We start from the raw sequence: 13310 nt of genomic DNA, 5'->3' as shown, positions 1-13310 counted from the left end.
AGCTTTCTTCCTGTGGAATAATTTCTCTGCGTGTGTGAGTGTGAAAGTGTACACAAATGTACATGCATAAAGAACTGGGGAAGAGGAGGTGGAATCTGTATCCGTTGACTATTTACAGGCTTGGCCATGATAAATTGTTAACGGCAAAAAGGAAGATGCAGAGTTACGTGGTGTGGTGTGATTCTACTGTGGTAAAAGTAAACAACTCCATTTGTATGACCACGTTCCTGTATGTTTTGCAAGTCTGCTGAGTAAGAAGAAAGGTCTTGACAGGCACAGGCCGTGTTTTAATGCTGGCACCAGGGGTGAGGCAGGTGAGGGGTGATCAGCTTTTCCTTTTTATATCTTAGCACGGCTCCACTTTCTTCTGATCAGCACAGATTCATATTTTCTTATTTCAAAAAACAATCAACCAGCAATGAACAATTGGAATTTGAAATTAAAAACACAATACCATTTACATCAGCACCCCCCAAAACTGAAATACTTAGCTAGAAATCTAACAAAATGGGACTCCCCTGGTGGTCCAGTGGTTAAGACTCCATGCTTCCACTGCAGGGGATGCAGGTTCAATCCCTGGTCGGGGAACTAAGACCCCGCAAGCCACGTGGCACAGCCAAAAAAAAAAAAAAAACTAACAAAATATGTGTAAGATCTACATGAGGAATACTACAAAACCGCTGAAAGAAATCACAGAACTAAACAAATGGAGAGATATTCCATGTTCACAGTTAGGAATACTCAATATTGTCAAGATATCAGCTCTTCCCAACTTGACTTATAGATTCAATACAATCCCAATGAACATCCCAACAAGTTTTGTGAATATCGACAAACTGATTATGAAGCTTATGTGGAGAGGCAAAAGACTCAGAATGGTCAACACAAAATAAAGGAGAAGAACAAAGGTGGAGGACTGCTGCTTCCTGGCTATATTCTAAAGCTACAGTAATCAGGTCGGTGTGGATCTGCACAAGGATAGACAAACAGATCAATGGAACAGAACAGAGAGCCCAGAGAAAGACCCCCTTAACTACAGCCAGCTGATCTTCGACAAGGGAGCAAAGGCAATACAATGGAGCAAAGACAGTCTTTTCAACAAATGGTGCTGGAACAACTGGGCATCCACATGCAAAGAAATGAATCTAGACATAGACTTTACATCTTTCACAAAAATCAACTAAAAATGGATGATAGTCTTAAACATAAAAACACAAACCTTTATTATAAAACCTCTAGAATACAGCATATGAGAAAACCTAGGTGACCTTGGGTTTGGCAATCACCTATTAGACACAATACCAAAAGTGTGACCTATGAAAGAAAAAACTGATAAATTGGACTTCATTAAAATTATAAACTACTGGTCTGCAAAAGACACTGTTAAGAAAATAAAAAGACATGCCAGACTGGGAGAAAACATTTGCAAAGCACATATCTGAGAAAGGACTTACATCCAAAAAACACAAAGAACACTTAAAACTAAAAAAAAAACAAATTAGAAAATAGGCAAGAGACCAGAATGGACACCTCACCAAAAAAGATACACAGATGAAAAATGAAAACATGAAAAGATGCTTTAACACTGTATCTCATTAAGGAACTGTAAATTAAAACAACAATAAGCTACCACTACAAACTTACTAGAATGGCTAAATTTCAAAAACTGACAACACCAAATACTGGTGAGGATGTGGAGCAACAGGAACTCTCATTCACACTTCTGGTGGGAATGCAAAATGATTAGGGCCACTTTAGAAGACAGTTTGGCAGTTTCTTACAAAGCTTTAAAAAAAAAAAAAAAAAAAAAAAAACTCTTACTACATGATCCAGCAACTGTATTTACCTAATATCCTAAGTATTCACTCAAATAAGTTAAAAACTTATATCCACATAAATGTTTATAGCAGTTGCAAAAAACTGGAAGCAGCCAAGAAGTTCCTCAATAAGTGAATGAATAAATAAACTGTGGGACATTCATACAATGGAATATTGTTCAGTGATAAAAAAAATAAATAGCTCAGACAGACCCCAAACCATAAAACTCCAAGAAGAAAACATAGGGGAAAAACTTCATGACACTGAATTTGGTAATGATTTCTTTCTTTTTTAATTAATTAATTAATTAATTTTATTTATTTATTTTTGGCTGTGTTGGGTCTTTGTTGCTGTGCACAGGCATTCTCTAGTTGTGGTGCGCGGGTTTCTCATTGTGGTGGCTTCTCTTGTTGCAGAGCACGGGCTCTAGGTGCCCAGGCTTCAGGAGTTGTGGCTCACAGGCTCTGGAGCACAGGCTCAGTAGTTGTGGCGCACGGGTTTAGCTGCTCCGTGGCATGTGGGATCTTCCCGGACCAGTGCTCGAACCCATGTTCCCCTGCATTGGCAAGCAGATTCTTAACCACTGTGCCACCAGGGAAGCCCGGTAATGATTTCTTAAATACGATAGCAAAGCACAGAGAAAAGCAAAAATAGACAAATGAGACTATGTAAAACTTAACTTTTGTTTATCAAAGGACACAACAGAGTAAAAAGACAACCTACAGAATGGGAGAAAATATTTTCACATCATCTATCTTATAAGGAATAAATATCCAGAGCATATAAAGAACTCATATTACTCAAAAACGAAAAATCAAATAAACCAACTAAAAATGAGCAAAGAACTTGAATAGACATTTTCCCATAGATACACAAATGGCCAAAAAGCAAGTGAAAAGATGTTTAACATCACTAATCCTCAGAGAAATGCAAATGAAAATTATAGTAAGATATCACCTCACACCCGACAGAATGGTTACTGTCAAAAAATCTAGACTATAACAAGTGTTGGTGAGGATGTGGAAAGTTGGAATCCTTGTGCATGGCGGTGGGAACATAAAATGGTACAGATGCTATGGAAAACAGTCTAGCAGTTCCTCAAAAAATTAAAAATAGAATTATCATATGATCCAGCAATTCTGGGTATAAACCCAGAAGAACTGAAAACAGGGTCACAAAGAAATATTTGCACACCCATGTTTGCAGCAGCATTATTCACGATAGCCAAGACACAGAGGCAACCCAAGTGTCCACTGACAGATGAATGGATAAACAAAACATGGGACTTCCCTGGTGGTACAGTGGTTAAGAATCCGCCTGCCAATGCAGGGGACACGGGTTCGATCCCTGGTCCAGGAAGATCCCACATGCAACGGAGCAACTAAGCCCGTGCACCACAACTACTGAGCCTGCACTCTAGAGCCCGAGAGCCACAACTACTGAGCCCACACGTCACAACTACTGAAGCCTGCGCACCCTAGAGCCCATGCACCACAACTACTGAAGCTCACACACTCTAGGGCCCGTGTGCTACAACTACTGAGCCTGCGTGCTGCAACTACTGAAGTCTGTGCTCCGCAACACGAAAAGCCACAGCAAGGAGAAGCCCATGCACGGCATCAAAGAGTAGCCCCCGCTCGCTACAACTAGAGAAAGCCAGCGCACAGCAACAAAGACCCAACACAGCCAAAAAACAAAACAAAACATGGTATACACATTCAATGAAATATTTTTCAGTCTGAAAAAGGAAACCCTGTCACATGCTACACTATGAACGAACTTTAAGGACACTATGCTAAATGAAATAAACCATTTACAGAAGGACAAATAATGTATGATTCCATTTATATGAGGTATTTAAAGTAGTCAAATTCATAGATATGGAAAGTAAAATGATTACAAGAGGCTGGGGGAGGGGCCAAAGAGAAGTTGTTCAGTGGGTGTAGAGTTTCAGTTCTGGAGATCTGTTTCACAACAATGTAAATATATTTAATATTAGAACTGTATATTTAAAATGGTTAAGATGGCAAATTTTATATGTGTTTTTTATACCAAAATTAAAAGAAAATAGCTATCAGTCCACAAAAAGATATGGAAGACCTATAAATGCAAATTACTAAGTGAAAGAAGCCAATCTGGAAAGGCTACATATTCTTTGATTCCAACTATGACACTCGACATCCAGGAGAAGGCAAATCTTACAGAGACAACAAAAAGATCAGTGGTTGCCAGGGGTTTGGGAAGAGGAAGGCAGGGATGAACGGGTGAAGCACAGGGCACTTTTTTAGGGCAGTGAAACTATCCTGTGTGATGCTGTAATGATGGATACATGACGTCATGCATTTGTGGGAACCCACAGAAAGCACATCAAGAGTGAACCCTGGGGACTTCCCTGGTGGTCCAGTGGCTTAAGACTCCATGCTCCCAACGCAGGGGGCCCAGGTTCGATCCTCGTTGGGGAACTAGATCCCACATGCCGCAACTAAGAGTTCGCATGCCACAACTAAAGATCCTGCATGCCGCAACAAAGATCCTGCAAGCGGCAGCGAAGATCCCACGTGCCGCAACCAAGACCCAGCACAGCCAAATAAATAAATAAATATTTTTGAAGGAAAAAAAAAAAAAGAAAGACCAAGATTGTTTTTAAAAAAAAAATGGAAGAGTGAACCCTAATATAGATTGTGGGCTTTAGTTACTGTAGCAACATTGGTTTAACTATAACAAACGCACCTCACCAATGCAAGATGGAGTGGGGAGGGGAATATGGGGAATCCTGGCCCTGTCTGCCTGGCCCTGCCTAGGTGCTTGGGATTCAGACAGAGCAGACAGTCCCTGCCGAGAGCTGGTGTCTGCAACCCAGAGGTGGTCACAGGTAACTCTGGGGAGGAACCTGGACCTGACTTGAGCCCAGAGGACAAGTGGAGCTTGTACTGGGAAGGGAAAGGCATTCGAGGGAGGAGGAAGAGAACGAGCAAAGATGTGGAGACAAGAGTCCGCTGGCATGAGACGTGGAGGGAAGACGAGGTCATACAGGGAGAGTGAATGGCAGGAGTGGGGGGCAGCAGGCAAGCACACAGCTGGACAAGGGAGGGGTCAGCCTGCAGAGGCCTCGAAAGCCAGGCCTCCCTTCACGGGCCTTCACGGGCAGGGTCCCAGGGTTCTCCTTCCAGCTGCAGTTTACTGAGCACTTGCTACGTGCCAGGTGGGCACCAGGCACAGTCCAGTGGTTAGTTCTGAGGCACCGTCCACTCCACAGCCTCAGTCAGGAGGAGTTTGCTTAGAGACAGACAGCGATCAGACAGACAAGGACAGTGAGGGACACAGGATGGAGACAGGCAGAAAGAACAGTGAGAGACAGAGAGAGGATGGGGAAAGATAGAGGGTCCAAGAAGAACAGAGACACAGAAAGACAGAGAGAAAGACAGAGAACAGAGACAACTATAGACACAGAAAAGACAGCAAGGGACAGTGAAAGAACCAGAGATTGAGAGCAGAAACAGGGCAGCACGAGACAGACAGAGGATGGGTCAAGCAGTGAGCAACATTGGATCTCGACAGATGACAGGCAAGAGAGAAGGCCTCCTGACAGCAAGGGCCACTCCCACCCCTGTGGAGACCTGACAGGCAGGATTGGGATGCCAAATCCACCACTGATGTGCTCTGTGACCTGGGCAAACCCCCGAGCCCAGGGTGGGGTGAGGGTGATGGCAGCACTTCTCACAGGTCGGAGGCACAGTCTTGGGACCTGGGCACCTCCCTAAAGGCAGCTGGGCCAGTGAGTGCAGAATTCCAACAGGAGGTCCAGACCAGGCTTCAGACTGGGCACTGGGGGCTGGACTGGCGCTGGTAGGGCCTGCAGGGCCGGGCAGCGGGGGTGGCACTGGGCTGCCGAGGCGCTGGGCTCACAGGCACACTCCCAGTGGAGTGGAGCCCAGCTGGCCAAGCCCAGCCATCTGTGGGGCCAGCGCGCCCCCTAGCGGCCACCTGCTCCTCCCCTCGGCCGCAGGAGCTGGGAGGGGGGCCAGAAGGGGCTTCACTGGGCTGGGCCAGCCCCTCGCCCTGCAGGGGCACCAGGAGGCCTGCAGGTAGAACTGCTCCAAGGCAGGATGGGAGTCATAACCAGGTGGCCAGGGAGGTTTTCCCAGTGGGGTTGGCGGGGAGCACAGTGTGGAGACCAGGGAGGCTCTGATGAGAAGAATGCTGCCGACCACTGGTCAAGAGGGGCTCAGGCTCCCTCCTGCTGAGGGTGGGCCCCTCACGGGCTCCCCCCGTACTCTGAGAACAAACCCATGGGCACCTCCACCTGGACTGCGGTCACAAGGGCAGCCCCCCTCCTGCACCACTCCCCAAGGGCTTGCAGCTTTTGATGAACCCGTTCAGGATCCTGAGGCTCCCTTTACAGCAAAGGAAGGGGCAGTGGACACAAGACTGTGGTGATGCCTGGCACTCGCTGACATGTGACACCCTTCAAGGACAGCGTCCTCCCCCAGGATGCCGCACCCACATCAAAAGTATCGTGAGGCCCTGTGTCCCCACAGGTAACCAGGTCTAGGAACTGGGGTGGGAGCTGGGGGGCATCCCCTGGGCACCACTCCAGGCAACCCACTTGGGAAATCTATGCTTCTCATCCCTGCGCCTTTGGGCTCTGGGTGGAGAAGGCACAGAGGTCCACCAGACTCAGAGATGGTCTGCTCCTGTAATCCCTCCCCCCAAGACATCAGCAGGCGAGGAGTTGAGTCGCCGTCCCAGGACACAATGGGGACAGGGTGCTCTGTGACTGGGTAGCTCTTCCTTCTCCACCCGCCCCGCTCCGGGCCCAATCTTGATGGTAAGTGGGGCTCAGACCCCTGGGGACGTGGGGCTGGACCCCCACAACAGAGAAGCCCCCTGTAACCAGCAGGGGGGCAGTCCAGAGTTCAGGAGCCCAGCCTGGGTGGTGGGGAGGGAGAGGATGAGACCAGCGGCCCAGGGTTCCTCTTGCAAGGTTGCAGCCAGATCCTGGGAAAGCTGTCCCCAGGGATGGCACCCTGGGGACTGCCGTGGCTGCAGGGTTTGTGGTGAGGCCCTCCGTCCCTGGGTGCTGAGGGCTCGCAGCTGTCACCCCTCCTGGCACTGCTGCCCACAGCCATTCGCATGTCCAGTGACTGGTCAGCATGGGGACAGGGCCCAGCCCCCTTGCCTCAACAGGGACAGCTCCCGCGTAGTTCCACAAGGCATCTGCAAGCAGTCCCTGGACCCAACGCCCTCGGCCCCCTCCTAGGTACCCCCAGCCCCATGCTCCACCAGGCCTTCCCCCCGGGAGTCACTTCTCCCTGCGCTGGCCCCCCTCCTGGAAGCTGACATGCTCCTTGCCATCACCCCACCCCCACACCGTGTCCTCCACCACAGTGACCGCTGCCCTCAGAACAAAGCCCTCGTGTGGCCTCAGGCCTGGCCTCAGCTGGCCCCACTCTGCCCCTGGCCATACCCCTCACCTGGCTGCCTCTGAACACAGCAGGACCCCCGGGAGACAGGACCCCCGGGAGAGTGCCTGCCTCCTAATTGATCCCTCCGAAGCCTCATCAAAGCCAGACTCAACCACACTGGGGGTTCCGACCACTCTGGGGGGTCCGGTTCATATCAGGCCCAGCTGGGCCGGGAGCTCTGGGGAGCGCCGGCACCTCTGGCTGCTCCACAGGAAACGACCCAAGTCCAGCCCCCAGACACCTGCTCCCCAGACACCCTGCCTGGGGCTGGGCTGGGGGCCTGGAGCCGAGTGGATGCAGGGCGGAGGCCACAGGCTAGACTGGCCTCGTGGGTTGCAGCTTTTGAGTGAAGGGCCGTCCAGGCCACAGTACCTGCGGGCAGAGTGGGGTGCTGGAGGGCGGCCCGGGCGAGCTCTACAGAAGCTGCCTTCCTCCCAGTCCAGGGCCGTGGCCCAGGCAGGCTGATGTGTGGGCTGTCGCTGAGGCCAGTCCTTGCTCAGAACGTTCACAGGGTGTGGAGACGGCACCTGTCTGCCCAGGGCTGCTCCATCACCATGAAAACCAAGGCCCCTTCCTGCTGCCCTCCTGTCAAGCTGCCTGCAGCTCTGACCCCCTCAGGCACCCACTGGAGCTGTGAGGCGGAGGAAGAGCAGGACCCTCCCTCAGGGGCTGGGGCTTTCCGCGCACTTCCTCGCGGACTCACGTGTGGGACGGGCAGCCCTGATCTGTTCAACCTCCAGGCTCAGAGGGCTGACTGCGCACCCACGGACACATGTCTCCCCCCAAACCCAAGCTGGAGCCCAAGGTGTTCACAGAACACCCCCAGGGCAGCCTCCTCTGGAAAGCCGCTGGCTAAAATGTATCAACCACCTTAAGAATCTTCACAGCCTGCAGTCAGCAACACCCCTCATAGGAATCTAGGTCGGGGTGGGCAAGCTCTAAGGCCCACGGGCCACATCCAGCCTGAGACCTGGCTCTACCAATGCAGTTTTACTGGGACACAGCTACGCCCCTCATGTATGTACTGCCCATGGCTGCTGCTCTGCTACAAGGTGCAATGACAGAGACAGCCTGGCCTGCAAAACCCAAAGCATCTACTATCTGGCCCTTCACAGAGAAAGTCTGCCCCTGCTCTAGGCTAAGAAACTCACAGAGAAGGCAGAGAAAAACCATATATACAAACACATTCAAACGTTACAGCTTATAACACAGTGACATAAACTGGAAGTTAATCCACGCTTCTGAGAGTAGGAGCTCCACTGAGAAAACTGTGAATCTACATGATTAAATACTTCCCATGACATTTATTAAATTTTTGATGAATTAAGAGAAAATGTTTATTATGTGGAACAAAAAAAGTGCAGGATAAACATGGAGAGTATGATTCCTACACGTACAGAAAAAGCACAGAGAGAAAGATGTCAAAATGGTGATAGGCCCTGTCCCTGGGTGGAAGGGTTACAGGTGACTTTTTTTTTTTTTTTTGCTGCTTCACTTTTACACTGCTCTCCAAAATTTGTAAAATAAGCATAAACTACTATACTTGGGTCATCAAAAGAAAACACCTCCCATGACAATTCCCTTCCAGCTTCCTCCTCGCTCCCATCCTGTCTCATTCTCTCTCTCATTCTCTCTCTCTCTCTCACACACACACACACACTCACACACACACACACACACACACACACGCTGTGGAGACAGCACAGAGGGGGTTTCTCAGTGGAGGGGGAGGTCACAGCTCAAACACAGGACTCTGTCCAGGCTGGTCCCTCTGCCTGGGACACCTGTCCCCTCCTCAGTAAGGGTAGCCCCGACCTCACTATCCCTGGGAAGCTGTGTCACCATCGTTTTGCCCGAGCAAGGGAACCATGTGACTGCCTTGCCCTCGAGCACGGCTCCTTAGGGACCTAAGGGGACAGTAGCCCCGTCTGATACCTCTCGACCCCCAGAGCTCAGGCCAATGTCTGGAGCCTACTGTTTAATAAGCCAAACAGGGGGGAAAAGTGGATGAAGACCAGGAAATGGGGCTTCCAAGAAGGCAGAGAGAAGAGAAGGTGGGAAATAGGATCCTCCCGTGTATGCAGGCTCCACATTTTCTCTTCAGAGGCGTCACCCCAGCCAGCTCTGGTCCCCACTCCCCCACTCTTCCTGGAAGAGCCCTTGCAGGCTCCTTCCTCGCCTCCCACCTTCCTTCACGTGTGGCTTCAGGCAGCAGACACCCTGCAAGCTCCTGAAGGTCTCAAGACCCAAATCCACAGGTATGTCTCAGCTGCATCTTCTCAGACCCTTCCCGTGTTCCCTGGACGCCCTCTAGCCTGGGTCTCAGGGCTTCCTTCCTCCCACCAGGCGCTCCCCCGTCTCCTCGCAGGTTCTGGTCCTTCCTCAGGCTCCCTCTGCCTCTGCTCTCAACCCTTCTCTCCCACTCAGGGCACTCTCATCCCTCTGCAGGTGCCGTATAAACACAGAGGCCACCCAGGCCTCCACCTTCCGCTCAGACCACTGCCCAGAGCCAAGTGCACGGACTCAGCTGACACCTCCGCCCAGACCTCCCTGCACCTCCAACCTGGGGAGTGCCCAGTCTCGGTGGCAGGCCTCCTCCAGCCTGTAAACCAGGAGCTGGCCTCGGGACCCCCCCCACACACACAGCCCACCACCAACCCTGCAGCTCTCTCCTCCCCAGCTCCCTCGACCCCGCCTGCAATTCTCTGTCCACAGTGCAGCAGGGGAGCCTCAAAATGCAGATCTGCTCGCCTCACGCCTCAACTACCCACCTCTGGCTTTAAAAACACTCCAGTGCTTTCCCGTTGCTTCTGTAGTAACAAGTGCGACCCTGTGTACGCAGCTCTGCTCTCTGCCCCCAGCACACTCCCCCTGCCCCGCACCATGAACCCTTCCCTCATAGCCCTTGCCAGAGGCCAAGCCTCCCCTGGCCTCTCCAACCACTCAAAGCACCTCATGTCCCTCTTTCACAGCCTGGGTCACAATTATCCTTTTATCTGTACGATCCCTGGACCCACATCGGCCACCCCCACCAGCACAGGACTCAGTGGGCACAGGACCTGGCATCACCGAGGACCCTGAGGCCTTCTGACTGGCCGGAGGGCCAGCACAGTGCCCAGCTTGTGGATGCTGCCTAACACAACCCTCACGGAGAGGCAGGCAGTTTGGACAAAGCAGTCAGGCAGCCAGGTGAGGCTGGCTGAGAGTGGTGTTGGGAGCCCCAGAGGTCCAGTGTGGGGCTTTCTTTAGTGGGGTGGGGGCTTCAAGAGACAGGTATGAGCCAGAGGCATGAGGACAAGGAAGGTGAACACCTATCCTGGCCTCAGTTTGCTGCTGCCCCACAAGTACTGCCGAGTCTGACAGGTACAGCCCAGGACACGGGCTCTGCGACACGACGGCCCTGGCAGAGCTGGGCATGCCTCAGGCCCCCCACAGGCACTTACTCGAGTCTCACCGCCCACCCTTACCTTACATGTCGTGCCCACCAGGGCTCCGTCCCGGCTCCAGGTGGCACCCTGCACCAGGTCCCCGTGGGCCGCCAGCTCTGCAGAGAAGCGGCCAAGGTCAGGAGGGGTCCAGGGTCCCCCCAACCCTGCCCCATGCAATGAGGGCATCAGGGAAGCGGGCGCAGGTAGGCCTGGCTTGGGGGTAATTCCGGGAAAGGGGCAGCAGCAGCGAGGGTGCTTCAGGCAGAGGAGCAAGGGCAGCAGCTCCTCCCAGATTGGGGGGGATGCTTCCTTCAGCCCTGCCCTCCTCAGGCCATGCTCCCACTCCCTTCCCAGGCTCCCTGCTCCTGGGCCACCCCACTCTGCTCAGTCACCAACATCCCCCCAACCCCCGCAGACCACGGACGTGTCACACACACACCCGCCCTGGGCCCCTACTCGGGCCATCCCCATTCCCTCCCCCCACAGCGTGACAGTTTTAAAATGTGTCCACAAATTCTTTGACACTCCTCCTGTTATAGACCGAATTGTGTCCCCCACAAAAAGATGCTGAAGTCCTAACCCTCAGCACCTGTGAAGGTGGCTTTATTTGGAAATAGGGTCTTTGCAGATGACCCACTGGGGAGAGCTGAGATGATGATCAAGTTAAGCAGGTATTGCTAGAATGGACCCTAATCCAGTACGAACGGAGTCCTTGTGAAAAGGGAAATCAGAGAGAAGATGACGTGAACAGAGGGAAGACGGCCATCGACATGCCCCAAGAAACACCTGAAGCCACAGACGCTGAGAATGGGACCTGGAACAGATTCTCCCTCGCAGCTCAAAAGGAAGCAACCCTGCCAACATTTTAATTTTGGACTCTGGTCCCCACAATTGTGAGACAATAAATTTGCTGTGGTACTCTGTTACAACAGCCCTAGAAAACTAACACCTCCTTTCAAAATGTGGGGCCCGATTCCCTTCTTCTTGAGTGTGAGCAGGACTCAGAGACTCACTTCTAACGGAGAGCATGTGCCTTCCAAAGCTGGGGCGTAAATGGCACCGTGGCCTCCTCCTTGATGCCTCTCTTGGACGGTCCACCAGGGGAAGTAGCTGCCATGTACTGAGGGCGCTCAAGCAGCCCAGAGAGGCCCATGGGGGAGAACCGAGGCCTCCTTCCCACAGCCAGCACTGTGTGAGTGAACCACTTAGGAAGCGGATCCCTCCACCCCAGTCCAGCCTTCAGGTGATGGCAGCCCCAGCTGACAGCTCAACCCCAACCTCATGAGGAGCCCTGAGCCAGAACCACCCAGCTAAGCTGCTCCCAAATCCCTGACGTTCAGAAACTGTGAGATGATAAACGTTACCAGCTGTTACAAGCCTCCAGGTTTCGGGGTAATTCTTTCTGCAGCAATAGGAAACTACTATGACAAGGTCTACTCCCCCGAGGTTAATCCCAGCCCTGTCACCTGCTTGCACTGTGGCCTTGGTCAAGTTATTTAACCTCACCTGTAGCACGGGAACGGCAACACCCCCCCCCACCACGTGAAGCCCTCAGCACAGCACTGGGCACACGAGAAGGGCTTGAGAGATGCTAGTTACAGCTGGGGTGACTCTGATGACACACTGCTGGGTGGCCTGCACCAGGTTAGGGTGGTCTCCTCCACTGCACCAGCAGCACTTTGGGGGCAAGTGGCACAAGACGGCTCCAGGATGGGTGCTGGCTGACTCTTCAGTCAGGAGGGAGTCCCTCAGACACCCCGTTACACTGTCGGCCCTTGGTGCCAGCCCCAGAAGTGGGGGTATCACCAAGGTGAGCCTGACCCACCCTGGACACTCTGCACAGCACTGTGGGGCAAGTCCATCCTTCAGTTCTCTGGGCCTCATGTCTTTCTTTACCTTGAACCTGTCAAGGACTCTGCAGAAAGGGTTTGGTGGTGCTGCCACAGAAAACACCTGGGTTCCGCTGTGGGTCACACTGCAGGGTCATAACCATTCAAATACTGAGGAATCTGACCCAAAGTTGTCACCATCTACAAGTGGTCTGAGTGTGTGCCCCCCAAATTCACATGTTGAAACCTAACTCCCACTGGGATGGAATCCAGAGGCAGGGCCTCTGGGAGGTGATTAGGTCATGAGGTGGAGCCCTCATGAATGGGATTAGTGTTGTTATGAAAGAGGCCCCAGAGAGCTCCCTCACCCCTGCTGCCACGTGAGGACACAGCCAGAGGACGGCCATCTGTGAATCAGGAAGCAGGTCCTCACCAGACACTGAATCTGTTGGTGCCTTGATCTTAGACTTCCAGCCTCCAGAACTGTGAGAAATAAATGCCTGTTGTTTATAACCCACCCAGTCTGTGGGATTTTGTTATAGCAGCCCAAATGGACCAGGACAATATATACTAGGAAAATAAGAGAAGCAGCACCAGGGGGGAGGGGATGTAGAAACAGCAAAATTCTCATCCCCTAGAGGAGAAATCAGTAGTTTGTTTTCAAAACTGAAATGTCACACAATTCAAGAAATAACAGTATAAGGAAGTTACTTAGACATATGGAGGAAAAAGCAGAAAAAACAGCTAAGTGAGATGAAAACACATGCCTA

General features: G+C 51.8%; 1 protein-coding gene across 4 annotated transcripts in view; it reads right to left on the bottom strand.

Annotated features, from left to right (window-relative positions):
- LOC309816382 (coronin-7) overlaps positions 1 to 13310 on the bottom strand; it is a 57195-nt gene that overhangs the window by 35272 nt on the left and 8613 nt on the right. For all 4 annotated transcript variants that reach the window (XM_082643814.1, XM_082643815.1, XM_082643817.1 and 1 more), the window contains exon 6: positions 10751 to 10827. In XM_082643814.1, coding sequence (XP_082499940.1) covers positions 10751 to 10827 — 77 coding nt within the window. The remainder of the gene's footprint in view (positions 1 to 10750; positions 10828 to 13310) is intronic.

Source organism: Mesoplodon mirus, assembly GCF_964341445.2.
Source record: "Mesoplodon mirus genome assembly, chromosome: 15".
In the NCBI taxonomy this organism is placed as follows: Eukaryota; Metazoa; Chordata; class Mammalia; order Artiodactyla; family Ziphiidae; genus Mesoplodon; species Mesoplodon mirus.
The sequence above is the reverse complement of the archived record's forward strand: the minus strand, read 5'-3'. Positions and strand labels throughout refer to the sequence as shown.